Source organism: Nyctibius grandis, chromosome 7 (genome assembly GCF_013368605.1).
Source record: "Nyctibius grandis isolate bNycGra1 chromosome 7, bNycGra1.pri, whole genome shotgun sequence".
NCBI lineage: Eukaryota > Metazoa > Chordata > Aves > Nyctibiiformes > Nyctibiidae > Nyctibius > Nyctibius grandis.
This window is the reverse complement of record NC_090664.1, coordinates 15,583,565-15,609,865: the sequence shown is the minus strand read 5'-3', so window position 1 is coordinate 15,609,865 and position 26,301 is coordinate 15,583,565. Positions and strand designations below refer to the sequence as shown.

Here is a 26,301-nt window from a genome sequence, read left to right as displayed (position 1 = left end):
GGCCCTGCAGAGCCTCGCTTGCTTTGCTCTTTAGAAACCTCTGTCTGATTTCTGTCCTGAACTGACTCACGGAAATTTTATACCCGCTTGTTTACAAGCAACTCTTATCCTATAGCTTAAGTGACAGTTTTCTTGTTTTTCATTCCCAATGTATTAATGAAGAACCATCCTCTTTCCTCCTGGTCTTTATTTGCTGCACACTAACCAGACATGTATCTGTTAGCCTCCTTCCATAAGAAAAGCTTTCTGTTCCCCTGCTCGTCCTCGCAGCCCTCTCCTGCCCCTCCATGATGCTGCATTCATCCTTCCCGAACGTGCCTGACTCGTGTGGAGTTCATCGGGGCATGAGGCACAGCTAGACAGACTAACCCGCTCATCATCACCATCAGCCGTATTGAAATATTTACTGCTCCCCGTTGGCTGTCCCCATCTCACTGGCAGCCCTGTCAAAGGTTATTTTGTTCTTAGCCCTTTCATTTTCACTGTTGTCTGCATTCCAACCCAATTTAGTGAAATGATGGAGAAAGGAAAAGGAAAAGAAAAAGGAAAAAAATGAAAAGGAAGGGAGAGCAAAAGAAAGAAAAACCTTTTGCTAGAAAAGGGCATTAACCTCTGGCAGAGGAAATGCACAAACTGACAGCAGTAACCCTTCCCCTGGGTCAGCACTGGCCAGGTTAGTTAGTCTGACTCTGCTCTCAGATACTTCAGAGGCATATTATATTGGCTGTGTAAATCTGCTTGTCTCTTGTTATCCTTTAAACCCACCAGAAAGTGTGAGACAGTTTGTGCAGTGTTACATGTGAAGTTTGCTGTGAACATGGTTTGAGATTGAATGTAGATGTCCTCACAGTAAATGTAATTGTAAGAGTAAATGAGTTGGACAGATACCGCTACATTACTTTGATGTGAGCCCCATCAATTTTTATAGAAGTTGCAGTTGCTCAGCACATCTGAAAAATAGACTGCTTAGGTTAAAAATCTTTGCAATGCATATTGTGGTTTTCAAATATAATGTACCTCAGTTAGAAGTGTATGTCCTGGTGCTTTACAAGTACTGCCATGAATCATGAATTTACTAGATGGTTTCATACTTTGTTAACCCACATTAAGTAATGTGGCTGTGCACTTTAATGACTTACATTTATCTAAGCATAGATAAACAAAGTCAAACAAGATCCTAAGATTATGGGGATCTTTACTTGTCTCACTAAGGGACAAGAGACATGTTTTCAAGCTTTCTTTATATGAGTCATCCTTATATTTTGCCTTTATCTTACCCAGAAATTTCAGTTTTCATCACAGAGTAGGTATAACTGGTAATTTTGGATAACATACTATTGTTGTTTTTCTATTGCAATTACAAGTTATTTATGTGGTTTGGCATGATTTAGGTTTGCCTAAATTTTCTGCCAAAAAAATATTAACACCCTTACCTCCACCTACATGAGGGTGCTGGTATTTAGGAAAATTTAGAGATGGGATGCAGTTATTAAGATATTCTTTTTCCTTTTTTCTTTTTTTTTCTTGTTGTTTTCTTAAAGGTTTGTAAGGTTCTATACTCTTACTGCTGAGAGTATAAAATCGCAGTTCTGTCATCCTTTGCAGAAAAGGATTCAATAGTGTAATTTAATGCATATTTTTGATCCTCAGTGGAATCTGAAACAGCACTTTGGAGAGTGACTTTTCAACGTAAGCATAAAAGCCCTAAAAGCCTGAATGGTATTTGCCCTGCTACAAAGCTACTAGAATTGCTGCTGTCTGTTTCCAGCACCTTTGCAAAACAGGAGTAGGTGGGGAGATTTAAGTCAGACAACATGCGAGGGGAAGAATTGAAGTAGCGTACTGTCTCAATTTCTCAGCCCGTTCCCCTTTCAGCCAGCCGTGTACGCTTTCGGAGGGAAGTTGGTGGTGTCCTGCTGCAGTGCCGCTGCCCCATCCCTCGGCGGGTTTGCCTTCAGCAGCCTTTCCCGAGGCTCGCTGTTGGAATCGCTCCGGCCAGGGTGCATAGTGCATACCTGCCTAGCGGGAGGCCACAGGGTACGGCCATGAGTGCAACATGGATAGATCTGGTGTTTAGAAAGTTTTGAGTGTCTCCACGTTTTGAATTTGTGTTAGTATTTGGGAAATTTAAACTTCATCCAAATGCTCATTTGTAGGAATTCCTTAATCTCTACCAATTTGCATAAGGTATTGACAGATAAATCTAGATAGGCCAGTTAAGGAAGTCCCTTGCCACGCTGCCAGGAGCTCCTGCCCCTTGCACCGCCCATGGAATTGTCTTCTGCACACCCCAAGCAAAGGGAAGTAGATTCCTTTGAACCCTCTCAGGAAAACCCATCTCCCACTGGGAGCTGGAGCGAGGCTACCAGCCTTCAGTGTGACGGCCACTGACATGCTCCATTCTCCTGACTCTGCATTGGGATGGTCATATCTGGTGCAGGGACATTAACATCCAAAATTGCCATGGCCACTTGCAAAGTGAGCATGTGTCGACACATTAGGTTCCACAGGAATAGCTCTGTTTTTTCAGCTGATAAGCTCCAGCCATAGCAGCATGCGTTTTAATACACTAATAGATGTCCACTGTATCAATAAAAAAGATCTATTTTCAGAATTACTGAGAGATTTGAAAGCGCTACCCTGTCCAAAAAAAAAAGTTTAAAAATAAATCTAAGGCAGCTTAATAAAGGAAAATGTAACATAGCTGTAAAAATAAAATCTGTTCCATACTGGAGCATTTGGCTCCAAGTGAGGATTTGGCTGAGTTGTGGTCACAGCTCTGCTGTTTGGCTTCCATGTTCGAACTTTAAAATAGCTACCAGCCCCAGGTAATAAAGAACAGGTCCGTGCCCCTCACCGCTCAGCAGACTGGCTGTATCTTTTTCCTCTCTGGTCTTCTATATATCTCGATCTAACAGGAAGCATGGATGATGTTTCTCCTCATCTGGTGCTTCTCCATAGCAGAGGCTGCTTTCTGTCAGTGCCAGTTCATGTCAGATGTTCCTTCTGCAATTTTTTAGACTCCCCAATTATCATTCCTTCTTTTCCCCTCACCCTCGATTGTGAAGTGAATTTAGAAACTCTGTACGACAGCGAGTTCAAGGGATGAGCCACTTCTCATTTTCCTCATTCTTGTAATTTTTTTCCTTAAAGCCATAATCTGCACATTTTGCTGCTATCAGAAACTTTGCTTCAGAATCCAATCTGATTTTTTTCCTTCCCATTTAGCAGCTTAACAGCTTTGTTCAGTTTATCAAAAATGACTCCTAGTCTTTCCTGTGCCCAAATATATTCTGTACTGGTTTGTAATGATTTTTTTTTTCCTTTTAAAACATTTTTCTCAAGACATATAGAAGACAGGAAGATCATAAATACTCCTTCTGAACTAATACTAATCCAGAACATACTTGAGTAGATTTGTCAAATGTGATGAATATTCTGGAAAATGACTGAAATACTTTAGAAGTTGGCAAAACAGTATTTAATTTGTCCGGTTTTATGAGGCTGGCTAAACCCTGCTACTTTGATTCTTCCCTGGCACCGACAGGCTACCAGGTGCAACGGCACAGCGCAGTACTATCAGACATACAACAAAACAATCTCGTTTTGCCATATATCCTTTTGTAAGCAGCAGAGGGTCGTGTAAACAATGAAATTGCTCTGTTGCCTGAGATTATTTATATTCTTTAGCTTGGAGCTGTTTTTCCCTTTTCTTCAGAGTTTGTATACTGTGCTCTGTCAGGAAACGGGCAGGTTTCTGGGCTCTTTCAGCACAATGGAAAATGCTCTCTTTGTATCTGGAGCAGGAAAATACTCTATGCCATGTCACTCAAGCATGGCAACAAGTAAGAAGGTAAACAAAGGTTAGAGCGGCGAGGAATCAGTTCACGTAGTAATGTTTTTTGGTTTGCTCTAAGTTGCAACATAACCTTTCTGTCTCTTTTAAAATATCTGCCTTGGGTTGTCTCCAAATGAAATGAGCTCACTCCAGAGGCTTTTGCTTAGCAAATACAAAACGTAGCATGTGGTTGCTCTGCTGTCGTCGTGCTGCTGGACTGGGAGCAGAGTGGATGGGCGTTTTACATAAAGGCCATCATAATAAGTGTTCCTAAAGGAGCACAAAAGGAAAATGCAGCATAAAACTGATAGGTTTTGTTCTGCTCTCAGTGAGTGCAGAACGACAACGTCGAAGGTGGGGTTGCCTTGGGAAAAACCTATCAACATCAGCTTCATTCACATGAGCAAAATGATCCCATCAACTGCAATTAAGTTCTTTTTGCCAGAAAGTACCTATTTATCTTTAAATACTGTATGTTCCCCTGCCTGTTCTGCGGAACCTGTTATATATTTATTGAAGTAATAGGTACATATTTGGACTGATCATATATATTCTAGAGCTGATATTTACAAATTCTTGATAGTCTGTCAGTGCTTTCTCTTTCCATTCCTTATAAAAGATACTGTACTATACTATCTGTACCGTACTATAGTATGTATACAATACTAATTGCTATTCTATAGTTCGAATCACTTACAGTTTCTCATATTATGAGCTGGACACACAGTATCAATATGTTAAAGGCATTTAGGCACCTAAAGATGCCGGCAGACAGTACTTCCTATGGGATTTAGGCATCCAAAGTCCCACTAGGAGTCTGTCTGCACTGCCAGGAAGAGACTTTCTGTACATCTGGTCTTTAAATATTTGCAGACATATACACCTATACGTGTTAAACTCTGTGGATGTGACTTACATGAAATTAAACGTATATAAATGCAAGCAATGCTGTAGCACATTATGAAAATTATGCATAGATAAGCATTGAAAGAGAATTAATTTGCTTTGCCATAAAAAGCTGATGAAAATGTTACAAGATTTTGTTCTTATCATTTGACTAAGTCCCTTCAACATGAATCCATGACTATGGGGATTATTATAACAGCAGGAAGAACATTTGTGAACTGTCATCCCTTTAGTAGATCTCAGGAAAATATGTCTTGGAATATCTCCTAATTATGTGTGCAGGGGGAGGAGGCTTGGATCGGGATTACTATTTATGTGGGCCTAAATCTTTGCTCTTTTCAGTTGCACATTGACAACAACTTATGGGTAGAAGACTGTTGTTTGTGAGCATAGAGGCATTTCATGTGTTTAGATTTAGGCTATTCAAAGCTCACAAGACATCATTAGAGATAGACACGACTATAGAAGTAAAGGTGTTTAGAAATATTTTGTTTTAAACCCCCCATTATGGTTTCAGAAGCATACAGTCTGTTTGAATATTTTTTTCTCTGAAAAGTATCTGCAGTTATTTACATAAGAATATTGGTGGGTTTGTATAATTTAGAAAGTGAACGGTACAGATTACTTTTTAAAAATAAAACGTACAATCTGGATTTTGTGGTATCCAAGGCATAAAGCAGTCACTGGCTATAGCTCCTGATACCAGTCACACATACACTTACCCTATTCCTTTTTTTATCTGATGTATCTGTAACTCTATGAAGAATAATCACTAGAAGGAGAAGTATAGTCATTCTCTAGCAGAAAACCAGTACTACTCGGTTCAGTCAGGAATGTTGCCTGTAACTGCTTATTGCTCAGTGGTTCAGTGAAAAGTGTAAAATTCCCTCAAAGCACTTTACTAATACAGTAATACACTGAAGAGGAAATTCCCTCCTAACCACAGCTAACAATCAGATTACGTGTTGAAGCATGAGCAGTTATAGCCTTTGCAATGGTAACTTAGGTGATGCCATGACTAGCGTGTTTTCTAATTCTTTTTTAATTTTCCTAAATTACCTTATAATATTCCTACACAATATTCTTGAATGTGTTTAACTATTTGATGTATGAATCATCTACTTCCTTTTAACTTTTGCTAAATATATTGAGTTTCTGTTTGTGTTCTTTTCTTACTATGGAAAAGATAAGCAAGACCACTTTTTTTTATAATCTTCTTTACAAAATTATCTGTCACATCTTATTTTGTCTTTTTTTTTTCAGAAGAAATAAGCTTAGATTTCAACCGTTCCTTAGATGGGAAAGGTTTGACTATGCTGCTAATGATTTCTTGTCCTTTTCAATAAGTTTTCTACTCCTGTTTTGTCTTTATTTAAGATGCAGTGAGAAAAATTGAACTTCAGACATAATAATACCCAACCATCAGTTTATTAAATGGCATCTGATTAAATCAGAGATTGACAAAAATCCAAATCAGTAAAGAGGCTTTGTACATCTGTGTCAAGAAATAAATGTAAAGGGATGTAGTTGGCACTCATGAGAGAAAAGAGTCTTGTCACTACCCTCAACTGTTCCTAATTTTTCTTATTCCTCAAAAGGGGCTTCTAGAACATAAAAAAATTCAGTCTTGTCACAAAATGGAAGTAAAGCTGGAAAAAAATACAACCTGGCATTTTGATTTATTTTTTTACATGAAGCTTATAAAAGCTGTATGATAAATATCCGTACAGGGTTTTTAAAAGTTTGTGCACTTCTGCTCAAGAAACAAATGAGCTTTACCTTAACCATCATTAAATTAAAAGTGCTTGAGAAAATGCATGAGTGATGGATGCTACAAATACAAAAGGTTACAATTCATTTTCTTTCCAATAAACATGTGTAATTCAAAATAGTACCAGTGAAGGTTTCCTATACCCATTACCTCAGAGAGAAGACAGGTAATTTAATGCATACACATAATAAATCTTTGTGTGAACTGAAACCAAAATAAGTCATCAATGTTAAATGTTTAACAATGTAAAGTACTTAAATAAAGCTATTAAATATTTCTCATATATAAAATATAGAATCCTAGCTAAATTTGAATGAATTCCAAGATATAAAGTAAACAGCCTTTTACTTTCAAAATACACTCCAATCATTTACAGTCATTAAATGTATTTTCTTTGTTTCATGCAGGTTTTGTCTAGCCAATACAGACATGTCCTTAATTACATTGGAATCTTTTGAACAAAGTAGATACGACACTTTTGGGCTTAACCAATTCTACTGGATATATTTTCTCACTAATAGAACTGTATATATTTAAGGGAAAAATAACTAAAACTAGAAAAATCAATAAATTTAGACATCACATTTTACCTGTATTCCTACACTTAATTCTCTAATCTCATAATTATTTAATCTAATATTCATTATTCCCAGTTAATGCAAATAGCTCAAATCTCAGCTGGAATCAATTTGCATCAGTCCCACTGACTTTTTTTACCCTAGATTTTTCAATTAGACTTTGTTCCATTTTACTAAGTGCGGTGTTGTTTTTTTTTTCCTCTGTACCTTTTTTAAGATGAAGGCAAGGACAGATTTGGAAATTTCTTGCTATATGTTTCTAACTGCCTATGAACCACCTTCAGGACCCTGATTAGCACAGCTATTTTTAAGGCTGCTTCTTCCTGTTCCTTAAATACAATTATTCTTGCTTCACCGCAGAAATCACACTGTTCTACATTCTTTAAGCTCCTGAAAAGAAGCCTGCTACATTTTGCTCTGTAACAGATTCACAAGAATGTAGAGTCAGTCCTGAAAAGCAAAATTTATAATCCTGGATATAAGTATGTTAGCTATTAAATCATTTAGTCTCTCACTTTTTTGAATAAGATTTCAGAAATTAGTATTCCTGAGTTGTTCAGATTCTACCTTCAGAGATGATTTACGCTACTGCAAGACATGTCTTTCTTATTTTGCATGGCTAATTTTCCACATTATTCGGCAGGGGAGGAGGAAACGGTTGTTTGTTTTTTATAGTTTTGCAGATCTATCAAAGGCAACAAATAAAACAAATTATATGCAGTGTGTGTTTCAGGATCCCTATTTTCACAGCAAATTAAGTTCAGGTGCATTAACTGGAGTAGCAGACAGTTACTTAAATAGCAAAATGTATGGTGTAATTGTCCCAAATTTAAGGATGGGCTTTACTGTAAGATTTCACATTCATATGGGATACAGAAATAGAGCTCTGATTAGTAAATTGTTTGTAGTATTTTCCATCTGTACAAGGCTTAGAAAAAAGGCCCTTCTATGGAGTGGAGCATTTGCAACTTTAAGATGAACTAGATTTCGGAAAATTCTCAAGGGCTGGTATCTTCATCTCCTGGGTCTTTGTAATACTGTTTAGATAAAGTGACATGAAAGTAGAAGCTACTGTAGGACACAATATTATACTATCAGAAGGAATGCCTTCATGACCTTCCATGTCTTTTCCATCTCTACCTTGTATAGCTTTTTTCTATGCTAAATCTTAGATTTCTTATGCCAGTCCCTGAAATCATTTGGCAGAGTGATCATCATTTAGTCAGGCATGACAATGGAGTCAATATGACCTCTCACACAGGAAAGAGAAGGTTTCCAAATAAAGTTATTTCACTTGTTACTAAATATGAAATTATCACTGCAAATATCATAAATTCAATCTTTATTCAGCATTGCCGTGTAACTTCATTGCAACTAATCTAGGAGCTAAACCTGCCTACATGATGAATGCTAATTATTTTAACCTGTTTTTCCTTCTGGTCCTATTAGAACCTGTTTGTAATTAAGCGTAATTACATTCACATTCTGAAGATAATTTAGAAGTGGATAGTCCATTTGGTTACTAAAATTAGGTTATTTTCTCACTCACCTGCTGATTCCTCAGTCATTGCGAGAGCTAGCACCACCCTGCTCCTTTCGTATGACATCCCATGTCACCTCAGTGATGAGCCTCCAGAAATATTGCCATTACTGGCCCATACCAATCTTCAGGGCAGGATGGCACTCTGTTTTTCATGCTTTCTTGAGCCACTGTGCATTGGTACAAGCATCTTCCTTGGATGCTTCTTTTGATAGGGCGATATTGCTGCAAATTCTGCAACACTCAAGGGATCAGACTTCACCACTCTGGACTGTCAGAAACCTGTCAAGCTTACACATTAGCAGTGAGACTGGCTCCAGAGGTCCCTGTCCCATACTCTGCTGAGATGGCACCTATTTCCTGTGTTTATAGTGCAGTAATATTTTGGGATGCCTCCTCCAGAATAGTGTGGACCGCGGATGCAGATGGCAACGTGAGGCACAATTCCAGCATACAATCACACAACCGGGCTCAAACAACCCATGCCTGCATTCCAGAAAAGCCCCAAGAAGCCAGCCCCATCGAAGAGAGCATCTGGGACGTACCAACAAAAATCCCAAACAAATTAGTTTCCAGGCATTTTGCTTCCACTGCCTCTTGATGCAGATATAAACTTAGACACGTCTGAGCCAGAGACAGCCTGTGACTTACTTCCACATGTTCCTTGGGAGAAAGGAAAGTATAGAGAGGGAATGGAGAGGCCTGACTATATTATAAGTTATTATTGGGTAACAGTAAGAGGTGTGTTAATGCAAGGCACACCTAAGTTCCTATTCCAGTTCCAAGGGATGTTCAATTTGACAAGGGATTTCAGGCCCTGGCCTATGAAAAAGAATCCTGTTGGCCTTTAGGAGGGATAAAGTACTTCACTAGCCCCACCTTTTGTAAATAAAAGCCTCTTGTAATCTTCTGACATTTTGTATGGGATTCCTAATAACAACTTTGGATTTAAATGCATCAAATTAATAACAAGATTTAATAGGACAAGGAGAAAACTCATTTTCCTCTCAGTATCTAAATGCCACCAAAGACCAAACCATGCAGTAGCTCTTCCTCCCCTCCCTGTCTCCTGGGAACCACATGGTAGGTGGATCCTATTGGACCTCCTGGTTTTCCTGCAGAGTAATCTGCCTTTGGTACATGTGATTATAGGAAGTCTAACACTGCACAAAGCATGGTTGCAGGGAATGCCTTTATACCCAGTTCCTTTGGGATTAAACTGTTTGTTCGGGATCTGTAAGACCCATAGGTCACTCCTTTGCCTGGAGATGGTGATTAGTGTGTGAAAGTAAAAATCACTGAAAGGAAAATTGGCCTGGTTTAGGCCAAACCAGGACATAGTGGAAAGTGAGAAGAGACAAATACAGAAGAAAACTGGTTCTTTTTTCTTTAAATGAAAGAAATGCTAAACACACTGGAATTCCTATGGAATAGCTATCTCTCTCTTAGTAAATCTTCAGACAAAAAAAACCCATCCACAGTGTTTTTCTGAAAATATAGTTATGACCCTGTGGATACACACCAGTTACATCATGGATCTTAGCATTTTGGTTGCTTGACAGCGATTTGCTCATTACCCACTCACAGTCATCTTCCACAAGGTAAATGCATATTGCTGTAACTTTTTCTGCAAATTTTATCAAGCTACATGCCATGTAATGTCTTTCATAAAAAATTCTTATTTACTAACACCTTTTTATCAATTTTTTCCTAATAACAATGACTGTTTCTCAATTGAGTTCATTATTATGAACAGATACATTGCTAATGTATCTGTGCTTTTAATTTTGAGATGCATCCAAGCATCAAAGTGAAGTGTGTTATTTCAGAACTTTAATTGTTCCAGTATGCTGGCACTTCTAATAGGTGCATGTTCTTCCTTAATTAAAGATAACTCTTCAAGGTCAGTACCTTGAAGTACTGACTTCAACTTCAACTGTGCTTTGTTGATACGTGATTGCCTCAGCTAACTCCCAGTCAGCCAGCGGTTTATAGAAATCCTGCTAAAAACTGAAGACTTAAAAAAACGTTACTCTTTAAACAAGAATGATTTCCCTTGGCAAGATACAGAGATGAATCACTGCCAACGCTTTCCTTTAAGACCCATGTTAATAAAATTGGGCCAGATAATACTCCTTGTTTCTGAAACATCTTTTTCTTAGGCAGCCTCATATTTCACAAGATCTGTGGTAGGTAGTCTGACAGCAATCAAGTGCAAGTCTAGAGAGAGGAGTGAATTTCTCCTTCCACGTATCCAAAATGGATATTTTAGTAAACGGATGTTTTCTAAACTGAATTTGCAGAGCTCTTTTTATTTTTCAAGATAGGTAACATTTTTCTCCAGACAACAGTTTGGACATTGGAATCGAGTCACACATGCCTTAATATTTGTGTAACTTCAATCATTGTACAAACTAACAGAAGTCAAATGCATTTCTGACAATTCTACAGAGCTCAAAATTCAGAGTCAAGTGATGGATTATCAGTCTCTTTACGATACATGGCTATACAGCCACATTTACTACAGTATCCAGATACCTCGCAATTTTTAGCATATTTGTTCTCAGAATATCCTAGGTGATAGAGAAGTATTAGTCCAGTTTTGCAGATGGAAACTAAGGCACTACTGTAAGACCACTTAACTTTCTTGGAGTCATCATGACTACTTGCAAACCACGAAGACCAAGCAGCAGTCTGGAGTTTCACCTCTTACAAGCGGTATGACATGACTGCTTGCCTGCTTACCTGCCCAGATGTGCACCCTGGCTACACCTTGGCTGTACAACAGAACAAGACCTCAGGGTTTTGCATGCTTTATCTCACCATCTCTTTCTCCTCCTGCACCTGCTCTGATTTCTCCCAGGAAGAAGACTTTAGGTGTATAGCTAGAGAGGTAGCTGGATGATTGAGTAACCAGGACTATGGGATGTACTGGTGAACACAGCTTCATAGGAAGCCTGGTGCCAAACTGTGACTCCTTTAGCCCTACATTAACACAGTGACCACAAGGTCGTCTTTCCTATGTGGGGACAAAAAATTGAGGCAAACTTTTGGCTTTAAAATTACACAGTCTCCAAGCTACAGTATCTATCATAGTTTTCACTTAGTTCTCTAGATGCAGAGGTGGTTACTGTAAACATTCAGATCCGTTTTCAAGATTGTGTCTCAAGTTCTTATGCATCTACCTTGTATTTCCTTATTTCCCATACTGTACCTGGAAGGACAGTCCTGGGTTTTATTGGAAATTGAGAAGTGACATAACGAAGTCAGCCTTTGTTTCTCCTGACTCCAACACATTCTATCACCTTGTATCTAAGAATGCTATGTCAAAGTATACCTTACTGCATCCCTTGTTATTTTACTTTGGTGGGAACAACGCTTTAAAGTCATATGGTTGTCCACTTTGTCCAATCCATGTCAACCATAGTGGACAGCCTAATGAGATACGTGAGCCCTAAGGCAATTTCAGCAGGCATATTTTGATGTTTTAGCACGCTGGTGTAGCCTATATATATTAGAATTTTTCTAGTGAGTATTTAGATGTGCCCAACCAAATCTGCAAAACTAGTTCCTGCAACGAGTTCAGGAGAGAGTTCATTGTACTCCATATCATATGATTTCTGCTATAAACTGTAATCACTAAAATGGATATTAACTTCACTGACTTCTTTCCTAGTAGACATTAGACCTTTCTAGAATTTGTTCCTTTCTCCTCTCAGGATTACCTTTTTTCTTTACTGAAGCAACTCATTTTGGGTTTTTTTTTGTACAATGCTTATTGATCACCTTATCATTCTTCTGTACAGTTTTCAAAGAGCCTTGTAGATGGATAAATACATTCTATATGGAGAGTTGGAACTGTGATTTTATGAAAGTCAGAAATAAATGGTAGTTCAGCTTGTAGGGTGTGTAAAGTACTTCAGAGCCCTGCTACCACCCTTTGTTCTGACTTGAATCACTCTGTTGTTCCAGCTCGTACGCGTGTGTTGACCAGACTTCCAACCGCGAGGCTAGTTTTATTCCTGCACAAACAGGGATTAATGCTGCGCTGCACTCGTTTTCACTTGTGCCCTGATTTTGAACATTCTTTTCAAGGGTGAAAGGTTAGTGGAGTAATTCAGTGCACCACTTCACCTGCCTCTGCCTCCAAAGAATTACTTAGTCTGTGCGTTATTATTAATGATAGCAAAAGAGAGCAACACTGGCTGCTGTACAATCACTGAAGGATGCTATGATGCATTTCACATACCTCATTTTCCACATCAAGACTCACAGTATCCTTGGCATGGTCTTCTAGGAGTTCATTAAGTTTAAAACAGGTGACATGTGGCAAACTATGGAAACTTCCTGAGGCAAAGTGACACTATAAATAAAATTACTCACAAACAATTCATCTTCTCTTAATCCTTTCCTCTCGGAGTATTAAATTGTTGTATGACATAGTTGGTATAGCATGTCTGACACTGCTTTTGTCTGCAGTTTTCACTCACTGGTCTGCTTGTAACACTAGCCCAGATGCCACTGAAAACAACATAATAAAATATAATTAGAAACAAAAGAATTTTTTTAAATTAAGTTTAAGGATGTTTTTGGTGTGCATCAAGCTGTCAGCATTTGCTGTTAAGAAAACTGGTGTTTCAGTGAATTATTAGTTTCTGCTTTTTTCCCCAGTCTTAATTTTTTTTTAGTGTGCCTTTTGGGACCTGTTTCTTAAAGGTTGGTGCAATATTAAAAACCACAAAAACTGGATTCAGAAAACTTGGCTTTCACTGCAAGCCAATATGGGAATATATACTGTCCTGCACTGTTATTTGCACTGAAATCACCAAACAAAATGTAGTTACTGAAAATATGAACTTTTATTTTGGGGAGGTTTAATTTCGGGGTAACCAGTCCTGCCTGTGCTGCTGTATAAAGATAACTCCAAGGCAGCTATTCTATAGATGACATACAGAGCACCTGGACTTTTCCTAAAAAAAAAAAAACTCAAAAAACCCAAGCACTCCCAATTTTTAATTCAAAAAGCAGTACAGCAGGATATTTGGAAAGAGAGGCAGGTCTAAAAAAAAATCTGTATTCCATAAACCAAAAACTCTTCTAAATGTGTAACTGAAGTCCAAATAGCTAAAAAATTACGTGTTTGTTTTCTTCTGCTTTTCACACAGCCTGTCCAAAGAAAGGAAAGCAGATTTAATTTTTGGTGACTGATGTTTCAGAACAAGTAGTTCCATAGAGCTTCTCAATGGGATGCCTCCCACAGCTATGAGAAAGGAGTCCTTTATCGCTCAGGAGACAGAATAAGACCTTTCAATTTGCATCTAACCTTTGGAAATCCTTCCAGTTGAATTCTGCTGCTTCAGCTGGAGGCCAGCTCTTCGGTATTCTCCCGATACAGAGCTGAATCTAAACCTGGACCAAAAAAAAAAAAGTACATTGTAAATATATGGCTGAAGAAACTGTGAGATTTTTATAGGGCTGTGGGTTTTCTTTAGTTTTTAAGGTGCTCCAGAAATTTTTCTGAGAACTCACTTGTGATGGTGTAATAGCTGGCTCCATCAGCTGTTCTCTGTTAAAACTGTAAAATACTGCAATAGAAATATAATTCTACTTTATAAATGCTCATTAAAAAATATATATAATGTATACAAACACCCGTAAGGTACATTTTAAGTCTAAACGTGTGTCTCTAACCATGTTGGCACTACCAATTGGAATTTCATTGCATATCATGTGTCTGATGGAGAAGGCACATTGAAATCAAGCTGTTAAACACACCATCTCAATTTTTTATTTCACTAGAGTATGTTTGCTGTATTTTTAAAAGAGCATTGAAAAGCCCAGGAGATGAATTCTGCTCTGAAATTGCTATTTGCTGACATAGAAATAGCTGTAAAAATACAAGCGGAGAAAAATACAGTACAGCAATATATTTTCATTTATTTGTGGGAAAAGTAGTTTTAAAGAAGAATTATAGTCTGTCTTCTGAATGATAAAGCAGTACAACTAGCATTAAACACAGCTGAAATTTTGTAATGACCAAACCTCAGCTCATCCAAATCCCCAATAGCATTAACTCCCTAGAATTGGGCTGTAAATTTGATTAGCCTTACAACAGACAGGAGACACAAACGTTCTTCCTTATACAGTCATATTAAGTGGCTGCAAAAGAAGATGACAAGGCATTGTACAGCAGCGCATCCAACCTTTTTAAGCTAGGGACAAGCTCCAGCTTGCCCAGCTTTCAAAACTACATTTAAATACAGGGTAATTTCATGAATTCTGATATAACATGAGGATTACATATGGTGAGGTGAGAGGGGATTTAGCAGCTGCAGTCTTCCTATAAATCGTCCAGAAGCTTTTCTTCGTACTTTAGTTTTCTTGATTGACATTTTCCATGTAAGCTACATCACTGAACCTTAGCTTCTGTCCGTGCTTGTTTAATTGGGTGCTTTTTTAATATATTGTCATTACTCTTGCACTGTCCTCTACATGAAATTTGATGCTGTGACTCCTGGTGTGTTCTGATTTTACATGGAACTAATCAGAGTATTGGATAAAAATTTTTCTTTAAACAAGCTAAAGGTTGTAGAGGCATCCTAGGGCGAATTTCTAGAAGTGAGAGTCAGACTAGAAGGCACAGTAAATTATGAGACCTTAAGGATTTCCAGATCAACAGAGCTGCAGCAGCTTCTCTGGTGAGTGGAGGGTGTGCGCCACGGCACGACTCCCCGTGCTCCCCACGCGTGACTATCGCAGCCAACACCACCCGCAACACCGCTCCTGGGTTTTGGTGCTGCCCAGTGTGGCACACTATCGCTCTGCCTCGTCCTGGCTTCTCCAGCCACCACCACCCTGAGGGCAGGGGTGTCCGTGCCTGCCCACACAGCAAGGAAGGAGCGGTGCCTGGGTGGTGGCACCCCAGCTCTCAAGCCAGGCACGGTGTATCTGGTGATCCGAGAGGTCCCAAGTACGCGCCTCCTGCCAGACCAGGAGTTGCAGAGTTTTGTTGTTATTGTTATTAATTTATTGAGGTTTTATTGTAATTTCTTTCACTAGGTTGTTCTGATAACACATTTCTGGCGTGGCTTTATATTCCGATCCCCTGGTTTTCATTGTCATTTGGACACAGTCCCATTTGGAGTTAATTTCTGAAATGAACCCTGATTCACTGATGAATCACGTTACTTCTAAAACAAAAATAAAAGAAAAAGCTAGAGCGGTTTACTAGTTATGGAAACAAATTTCTAACATCGAGAATAAAACCACAGATATATACAAATGGAAAATAAGAAACAGTTTTATGGTAATGAGAAATGGAAACATGGGAAAAGTACCATTATGAATTTTGAAATTCAGTATTCCTTTTCATCTCTTAATTAGACCGTTTACACAGCAGTTGCTTTATAAATACATATTTGGCCCTACTAATTGAGATTTCCCTTAAATAGTGCAGCACAGCTGAGAACCAGGTGGTGCTCAGCCATGTGCTACTTAGTTTAGGGAGTAAATGGGAACTATTGTTTCTTCCTCATATTTGGTATTTTGTAGGACTTGGACACTATAACCAAGGCTTATGCATGTTGGGAATTCAATCTTTTAATTGTTTTAATTAAGGTGCTGCAATTTGTCTTGTAATCTCCATTTTATGGCCCATCCCCATGAACTGCATAGCAATGGTGACTCATGACTCATTAAGTGTTGAGAGATCTGTCTCCTTGGGCCTGCCAGACAGCTCTCTCCTCCACCAGGGACAATGTGGCTTGTCCTGAGGCTGTCTGGCTTCATGCAGGTGCAGAAAGAGACCGTTTGCATTTCTGGAGTTCACATACCGTCCTTATGTCCACCAGCGCAAATGCGGTGTGCTGCATCGAGTTGGCCAGTCTGCCACTGGTTGGATGGCTCTGACCTGAAGTTAAAATTTCCCTCCTCACCAGCTGTCCTGACTTCCCAAACAAAGCTGTTGTGCCTCCTGATGGTTTTACAGCTTCACAGGAACTGCTAAAATAAGCTAGCTCTTCAAACACCTGCTGAAGAGCCCTTATTAAAGTCCTCGTAAATAACGACGTATAATGACAACACACCTCCAGACCCTCTGACAGGGACGTGAAATAGCCGGGCCTCTCTTGCAGTAACTGTTTTCCTGTTTCTTCAGTTTGGGCTCTCAAATGAGGAAGTGGCTTTGCCAAACTGTGGGTTTGTTCTTTTATTCAATATTGTTAGAACCAATGAAATTTATAGCCAAACTGCCAGGTTGCAAAGAACAATGTTATTACTGTTATTACCAAGAACACCTTTTAGTAGCATCCGCTCAGCAGCTGGCTGTGGGTGCGCTGATCCTGCTCATGCTACGGCAGGCAAGGACCTCTCTTTACTTCAGCAGTCCTGCTTCGCACAGGCAGACATTGATGGAGGGAGGCACAGACTTGAGGGAAGCACCCCGAGATGATAGTTGATTCACAGGTCACTCTCTTGATGGGAATTTACACACCTACAACAAAAGCTATGTAGACCTCAGACATCTTGCAGGCCATCACCTCCGCTCTTTCCCCAACTGCCAAACACCGCAAAGACAAAGGCTTGAACATATGGATAAATAAACAGCCCAGTTCTGTACATTACTGGACTTCAACAGATTTCCCTAGTTTCTTCTCAAGAACTTCTCTCACTGATTCCCCCACCCCATGTAGTAGAAAGTAGACAGCCTCCCATGCTGGGAGGAGGTGGGAGGAAGAGTCTGTACCTTCCAAATCCTTCCAAGGATGTATGTTGTTGAAATACTTCCTTGCTCCCAAAAGGAGATATAGATGGGAAACCCACACTAGGAAACCCAACATTGTAATCTGTCACCCAGTGTTGGGGATGATGATATCATCCTCAGTACCCTTTCAGTATATATCAAAGAAATTGATTTACAGCTCTCAGTGACATGCTTTCACAGAAACATTCATCCCGCACATAAAAGACTTTCAAGTGTGAACTGGGTAAACCTTTACTACAGCACATCACTTTTTGCTGACTCACATAAGGTTTTATAAAGGTCTTAGCAGCAGCACTTTACATATGCACTGAACCTCATGAAGCACTTACCACGTTCCAGATGATAATGCCATGATGTTCTTGCAGCCAGTCACAGCCAGATGCCTCAGAGGCCAAACCCCACCTTTCCCAACAGCATGACAACCAGCACGTTCATCAAATTTTGCTCCAAGGATTCCTTTCAAATTCAACCCTTGGTCTCCATTTCTCTGTGGGTCTGCGAAAGTGTTTCTTCACACAGTGGTGTCACCTCCAAGGAGGGTGTGGGAATTCGCAGCAGTGCTATCAGGCTCATCCTGAAGCTACGTTACACTACGACAAGGTTTCCCTGTGGCTACTCCCTAAATTTTTTGCCAAGAGAAATTTTGCCCTTTCCCATTGCCTAAGTTCCCCATTTGCCCTGCAGTGCTTCTCAAACCTCATTCCAGCCATGAACAACTTTGCACTTCTTAAATACTCGTAGACTGTTAGCCTCCTATTTGCACAGAACAAAATCCTTCTGGGAATCCCCTATATAGCTGTTCTCCTTGGCTGAAGAGTTAAAGGTGATATACTTTCTAGACTGCAACTTCTAAAATGGATCTTAGATTAGATATGCTGCTTTGACACTCATACGTGTAAAAATAGCAAAGCCCAGGTCTCTGTGACCTCCTCTGGATATATTAAGATATTAAAGGTAAGCATATGCAGTAAGTGTTTGCAGGACTGAGACTACTAATTGCCAGCAAACTCCTCCCCATCTTCTTCCTCCTTTCTTCTTGTATGCACATGTGCTTTCAAAATGGGACTAGTATATGTAGGCACCTTGTTCTTACAGTTAAACCTAAGAGAACTGATTGAATTGGGATCGAAGAATAGCTTTTTCGTCCTTCCAAGGCTGATGAGTATTTCATGGTTTGTGTTTCCTTTTCAGCTGACCCCCTGGTTGGAAGTATTGCCACTCAGTATATGACTAACAGAGCAGAGCACGACAGAATGGCCAGACAGTGGACCAAGCGGTATGCCACATAGGAACCTACTCTAGGATTTGCTGGACCTGTGCAAGCACATTCACTAAGTGCATCAATAGCCCTTCCCTTCATTCTTATTTTTTATTGAATTTTGAACCATTTTGTGACAAAAGGTTGTCCTTATTTTCTTTTTGGTTTTATTTTTATTTGTTTGGGGTTTTTTTTTGTTCTGTTAACTTGAAAGTTGTTTCCCTCAAATGTAGACAGGGAATTTTGGTTATCAGTGCAAAGAATGTTGAATCTGTAATAGTATAGAGCTTTGTCACAAAGCTTTGTATTAATGTGTGGGGTTTTTTCCTTTCATGTGGTTTTGGGGAAAACAAACAAATTCAGAATTATATCTCGTTTCTACTTAAATGTAGTGTTTAGGGTTATTTTTTTGTACTGAAGTCTTTAATGGTGGGTGCATGCTACTGGGAACAAGTTTTGTATAAAAGCTTAAAATCAAGAATCACTGTGCATTACTAAGACTGTGTTTATCACTAGCCTTCTGTTTCCCACACAAAAGGCTATTGCGTTGAACAAATTAATATGTATTTTGATTTACTTAAAAAAAAGTGCTTGTAAATTTCTTAGGGACCTGCCACTTTTGACTGTGGATCAGTTGATGTACACTTGTATTATTAAAGCACTCAATAAAACACTGTGGCTGATAAATGCACTTCTTGCAAGATGGTGCTTTTGCATTTGTGCAGTATAGGCTGCATAGCCCTCACATAATACAACTGCCAGTTAAGCAACTATTTTAGACCTAAACTATTCATTTCTTCTCAACAATGCATTTCTTAACTTAGAATTCATTATGTATATCTTTCACATACAAACATCTTCCAAATTTTAAGGCCTTTCTTTCACATACCGGTGCTCAGCTCAGCTATTCTGAAGCCTCTTGCTGCATCTTTTATACTGTGGCTTCACTATATCCATCTTGTTACATTTAAAATAGTTGGTTGTAAAAATAGCCTTGCAGTGAAAGCAGAATATTGATAATGATTTTATACATCAGGCCTCATTTTGCCTTTCTCCAAGCTCTTTAATTGTAAAAGCAACTGTTATTTTAAAAAATAGATGAAGGTTTTCGATGGGAAAATTGAGCCCATTGCACCAATCAGTCCCAGCATGTTCAATGGCAAGGGTATTTCTATTCAGATTTGACCTTCAGGCTAATTTTAGATATGCAGCCATAGAAGGAAAACTTATACTTGGCTAAGGAAATGTGTGGGTGTTGTGATTTAGAAAATACATACTGTGATGCTGATATCTAAAATGTTCTTTGTGTTGCAAGGCATATTGGAAAATCCCTCTCTCGTATAATTAAATGTTACAGATGCTATACACAGTGCTTGCCTGCCCTCTCCCCTTTCTCCTTGCCTCTTATGTTTAAAGAAGATCCTATCTTAAAGATGACACATTACAATAAGGACAGTATAAAGATACAGGGAGACCCAATCCCATTACACTCCAACTATCCTGAAGACTAAAGCAGTCAAGGTGACACCATAGGGCCTCTACGCCAACCACTGCACTGCTTAGTATTTCCAGGCTGATTTGTTTTTCTCTCAGCCATTTGCTAATAACTGAACAGACGTACAGCTTGAATCTACTGATGAGTTGTCCTCTGTGTGAAGAGAAGCTGAATGTTGACTGTGTTGTAGGTAGTATATAACTAACGGTGACTTTGTTGTAGGTAGTATATAACTACCACCCTAGGAACCACAGAGATCTCAAAGAAATAATCAGCCTCTTTTGATCAAAGCAAATGGAGAGTCTTCTGGTGTCTGTAGAAGCCAACTGTTCACGAGCCCAGCCATACAACATTTTGAGACCAACAGTTCCTAAATACAAATGTGAAAGAACAGTAACAGTTCAAAAATAAACCAAAACCAAACCCAAAAACCAGGCTTCTCTGAGCCAGAACACCTTCTCAGGACAACTATTGTATGTGCTTCCCTTGGAAGTTGCTTCACAATACAACTTGCCGCAAAGTACCTCCACGTCTGAAGGGAACCTTCCTGCTGTAAAAATACAGCAAAGGGGTAAAAGATTTAAAAAGAACAACTGCATCTTGCCCAGTACAGTAACTGCATTACTTCTCCTCTTATCCCATATGCTGAAGAGATTCTTGCCGTAAAAGACCTGTATCCCCTGAGACAGCAATTAATGGTCAATTTCAGATTTCTTATGAATTACTTCAAGCGTCTGCCACTCTGCAGCCTTTATTTACACTCAACTGAGCAGAATGCAGTAATTTCCCAGGTACATTTTAAACCTACTTGAAAAGAAGTCTTTAATTTCTACTATCATCTTTTTTTTTTTCAAAAATATAAAGACATTATAAACAGAAGAGCCTGTTGTATCTCTAATGAAGACGTAACTGAAAGACAGCTGAGATACCTTGGAGGGGGAATCACAGAATTCTTAATAAATGTCTATTCTCAGTTCATCAGCTCTCGCTTGCCTTCCTTACTGATCAAAAGCTGTGCAGTTTGAATTTGCAGGTAAATTGCCCTCTCTGTGAAGCTGAACAGTGGCTTTGTCTTAGATAATATGTGGTGCCTTAAGAACCACAGGGATCTCAAAGAAATAATCAGAAAGGATCAACCCACGTTGATTAAAGCAGATGCAGAGTCTTCTGGCATCTGCAGGAGCCAAATGTTTGCAAGTCTGGCCATAAAACATTCTCCTCTATTTGCAAATCTGCTCTATTTGCCTCCCAAGTAATTCTTTTTCTTCATCTGCTAAACCTGAGAAATACGAAGCGTTATTTGAAACCTGCTGTTGTCGCTGAGGAGAAATGATCCATCCCCAACAGAATTCAGTCTGCCAGCAGAGCCCCACTGAGCAATAATGTATTGGCATAGTCTCTTTTTCTCCTTTTCTTTTGCCTACATCTAGAAAATATTGCACATTATTCTGTCCCACCTTTGCTTTTCAGATCCTCTGCAGATTTAGCTGATTCCTGCTTCTTTTTTATGCCAGATCATCTTTCTAACATCTTCTAGACCGTGACGTCCGTGTGCTGCCCTCCTACAACTGGGTATGAAGATCATTCGAATGACTCATGTATAGTAAAACATATTCAACAGCATACAGTTGTCCTAATACAGCGTATAAAGGCCATTAATGTCAGTATTTTCTCAGGGACACACAAATGCTAAAACTGGGTTTCATTCTTTAAAGACATCTCACAACTTTTCTGAATTCAACTACAATACCAAGTAAACAATATTTAATTTCCAGTAACCCCAGCTAAGTGTCACTGTCCCATACCCATTGAGCAACTCAGATGAAGCAGAAGTCGGGGAACTCTCCAAACTCAGTTTACTCATTCACTATTTATTGAAGTGGCCTTCACATCCCCCTGTCCAACTCACCAGCTGATTTCCCTCTCCAGAAAATTACAGAACAACATAGCTTAAATTAAGGTACCCAGAAAATCCTGTATTTCCTCAGACAGCATTTCCATACTGCTCCAGGAGTAAGTTTTAGCAGCTCATAACCCTTTTGATTACAGGCATTGTGTGTGATTGCAGCCAAACAGTTAAAATCCATTAAAACCAGCTGCTGTGCCATGAATAGGGCAGGAATAATTTCTCTTCAAAGATCTTTCTTCAGGTTTTCATATTGTGAGCTGCAGATGGACACGCAGTCATATCCCATGCTCAAATAATGGGCAGCAGCTCACAGCCCTTCTTCCCTGATACCCTGTGCCAGAGGTCTCAGGCCCCATAAACCCCATAACTGAGCCATTCTTCAAGGTCCTCTCAACCTTTTAAGTTCTGGCCCAATGCATGCTCTGGGTGCGGTGTATGCTCTGAGCTGCCCCTTCAGCATGCTGTTGTGGCATGCTCCCTCTTGCTGGCTGTCTTATCTCCATCATTAATCCCTCTGATTTACTCCTTCTTCTCATTCACCCTTTCCTTCTCTCTGACTGCTTTCTTCTGCTTGGCTGATTCATTACTCACAGCTGAGAGGCCACCCAAGATATTGATCCCAGTTCAAATAGCTCTTCCTGAAGTTGCCTGAGCATAGTAATTCCTTTGTCCCCCGAAGTACATGCCCAGACCGTGCACCCAGGCCCCCATCTGCTCCCTCTTGCCTGAGGCAGTGCCTACTGCAGCAGGAAAAGCAGAGGCGGCTCCGCTGGAATACGAAGATGCCATGCAACGATTCAGAGAGTGCAGCAACTCCCAGTTACCCCATCCCCAGCATTATCCTGGGGTCCCTTTTCTCCTTTCCAGTCCTCAGAAATTTCTCTTGTCTCTGAAGTTGGACGTCCTGCCCCAGGCCCAATTCGCTTGCCTGCATTTTGAGTTGGACAGACTAAAACAAGGACTCAGAGTAAAAATTCTGGCACATCCAAAGTCCAAGTGTCCAGCCTCGGCAGCCATGATTCCTGCAGAGCCAGCTCTGCCTGCTGGTTTTCCATCCTCAGTTGCTCTTTCTTCTCTCCTCCTTTTCATTCCCTTTCATTTCTCCTCCTGTCCTTTCCTCCCCAACATCAATACTAAATCTTGAAGCTTCCTTCTTCCCCCTTCCCTCACCTCAGTCACGGCTCTGTTCTTCCCCCGGTGCTAACGAGACCATGTCACGTAACACTGAGCCTCCCGGAGCTGCTTGAAAGCCCCTGATTTTTAGGTCTTGGAAGCAAGAAAGAGCTTTGCATGAATTAAGTACTTCCTCATTGTGCCACGCCTGGCACTGCCTATAAAACTAAATCACTTCTCCCACACACCGTCATTAGCAGTAATGAAATCCGGGCTGGCCTGCCTCCTTAGCGTGACATCCATATGCAAATGCATTTCCTCAGCTCGAACAATCTGCAGAGCCAATGCATGGCTGCTTGGGATGCCTCCAGCAGCCTCTCTCAAGTCACAACTGGAATACATTTGGGGGCTACTATTTACCAGGAAGAGTTTTATGATACCTTTAAATTCATCATTCTGCACCCTAATTCCATCATGAACTGTAATAGGGACCTGCAGCGCTTCGGGATAATGAAAAGGGCAAAGCAAAAGATCTCTTTCATGTCTACTTTGATTGTGAAAGAAAGTAGTCATGGGCTAATGGAAGGCTGAAATAAAGACAAGGCTACTAAGCCATCCTAATCCCTTGCCAGTCCTAAATTAGAAAAATCCCACTTCATGTAATGGCTAAGTAAAAGCTGTATTTACTTCTATAGGTTTTGCAGAACTGAATCAAAAAAAACACCCCACTGTCCAGGTGTTCCAATAGTAAATGTGGATGGTCAGATCACACGTTTCAGGAGAGGCTTTCTAGGGAAATGCTTCCACTGGGAAGAGCTTCCCAGCACCCTCATCTCCTCCACCTCTGTCAGGCTGCACACAGGACTCCTCCCTTGGCAGTCCCTTGGGAAACAAGGGCTGGAAACAAGCACCTCAGGTCATTTCTTATTGTCATTGCTCCTCAAATGCTCATTCACAACAGGCATTTGTTGCTGCAGAATCATCTCTGGGGTGCCCTTTTGTGTCGCTGAAGACCTTAAGGTCAAGAAAAACAGAGTCACACTTCAGTTTCTGTGAAATGCCTCCTTTCTTTGCAGTTGACTCATAGCCTTTGTAGGGCCTTGAATGGCATCTCTTCACATGAATGGAGCTCCTACCACACAGATTTCTATATAGCCCCACTCCTTTCTCCACTTGTCATAAATGGGGCAAAGAAAGTGCCCATCGCACTTTGGAAACACCTTGCTTGTAGCAAAGCTGAGCTATGTTCTTGCCCATCTTCAAACTCTTCCCATTTACATTTCTCAGACACTTCTCAATTATAAGACCTTTCTCTAGCGATCACTTCTCAACACCAAGGACCTGCAAAAATCCTGCTTCCTACTTCCTTTGGACCACATGCAACCTTCACTCCTGCTCCTTCTCTGCTGCTCCCCAGTTCCTAAATCTGCTTCTTCACTCAGACTTCAGTGACACAACCCCCTGGCTAAGCCTACCAACACACCAAACACCAAAGTCACCTCTGCTTCAGGCTCCTCACAGCCCATTGCTGTTTCACCACAGTGCACTGACATCTCACTGGGAAAGGGAAAGTCCACCCCTGTTTCCTGTTCTGCTTCATTACATATTGTCCACCCACTACCTCTTGCTGCAGTTTTAAAAGAAATCTTCCTGAAATCTACTTAGAATTTAAATCCTTATTGCAAAGCAGCAAAGAATAATCAAAACGTGCTCTGTCATATCAAGGTAATCTAATCAGAAAGGCTCACGGAATTATTTATACACATACATTTTAATGATAATTTAATAATTGATAGGCTTAAGGGAATAATCTCATTCTCTTCTATTTCATAATATGCATCATGAAATACTATATTTCATTCCTGTGTAAACTTGCCATTTTATCTATTTAAAATAAATACAGATTTGAATAGCTTTAATCAATACTTTTCTAGTGGAGGAAGAAGACTATTACTTGTGTAGTATAGTACTGTGTGGATTTACTTCTCTTAAAACACATAATCCTATTTGTAAATTTTTTCTTTCAATTTTTATAAAAGATTGAGAAAAGTCTGCAAGCAAAAAATGACAGCAGTCACTTGAGCCCTGCTAACGTGCTGGCTGGAGCTGTTAGGCGAATAATTCTGTCTAATTTTCAAAGAATGGCACTGAAACTCTGGAGGCAGAAGGACAAGAGATGCAGTCAAAACCCAAGAGGAAATGAAAAGAAAAATAATTACATCAATAAACACTGCACTCATGCACTACAAATTTCCTCCAGCAATCTATATGTGCTGCAGCATCTCCCTTAGGTCAAAATGCACTCGGCCGTGGTTCTGCCAATGCTGCAATGATGCAAAACTAGCAGGAGGAGGACATGAGGTTGTGCCTGGTGGGTGATGCTGTTCTTCCTCTGCAGCTGAGGCACCCAGCACCTGCCTTAAATCCAGCTTGCAGCTCACTCAGGGCAGAGCCCCTCGCTTGTCCCCCCAGCAGAAACCCCTGCTGCCAGGGGCTGAGGGGATCAGCCCTCCGTCTGCTTCACCCCCACTCGTGTCTAGCCCTGCTGCCGCTGCTCAGACCCCGAGGAGGTATCACCACGCCTCTGGCATGTTCAAATTTAACCTAACGTAGAACCAAAAGGATTTCTCCAGAATTCAGAAGCCATGCATAGAGCCAAAACTGCCAGTAGGTAAAGCTCTCCCATATGACAGATCTTCACTCAAGGACAGGACTGTCACCCCTCCACCCCAGCAGCACCGCTTAATGTTCACAGCACAGCTTTGGCAATCCCGGGCCTTGAGAAGCAATGTTAGGAAACTCTTCATGGGGTTTTTTTTGTGCAAAGGGTTTTCTTGTCTTTTTAACTTTAGCTTTTAGCTAAAGGAAAGGAAAAATCACTGAAAGGAAAATTGGTTCTGTTCTAGTCCAAACCAGGAGACCCACCCACTCTTCCTCCCCACTGCCATGCCCCCAGGAACCCAGCGGGCTGAGCCTGGCAGCCTGCATGTGGATCTAGAGGTGATTTTTTCTAAGAAGTGGAGAAGATGTAATCAGTAGCAAGAAAAATATCGAGAAGCAGAAAGTTTCTTCCCTCTGGAGCCTGCCCAAAGTGTGCAACGACTGCAGCAGCATGAGCTGAGGCAACGCGAC

General features: G+C 40.2%; 2 protein-coding genes across 5 annotated transcripts in view; both read left to right on the top strand.

The window, feature by feature from the left end:
• LOC137665946 (ubiquitin-conjugating enzyme E2 E2) overlaps window positions 1-19,467 on the top strand; it is a 232,273-nt gene extending 212,806 nt beyond the window's left edge. For all 4 annotated transcript variants that reach the window (XM_068405466.1, XM_068405462.1, XM_068405463.1 and 1 more), the window contains exon 6: window positions 18,586-19,467. In XM_068405466.1, the coding sequence (XP_068261567.1) occupies window positions 18,586-18,683 (98 nt within the window). In that variant the 3' untranslated portion in view covers window positions 18,684-19,467. The remainder of the gene's footprint in view (window positions 1-18,585) is intronic.
• RPL15 (ribosomal protein L15) overlaps window positions 1-26,301 on the top strand; it is a 206,351-nt gene that overhangs the window by 54,900 nt on the left and 125,150 nt on the right. The gene's annotated exons all lie outside the window — the stretch shown is intronic.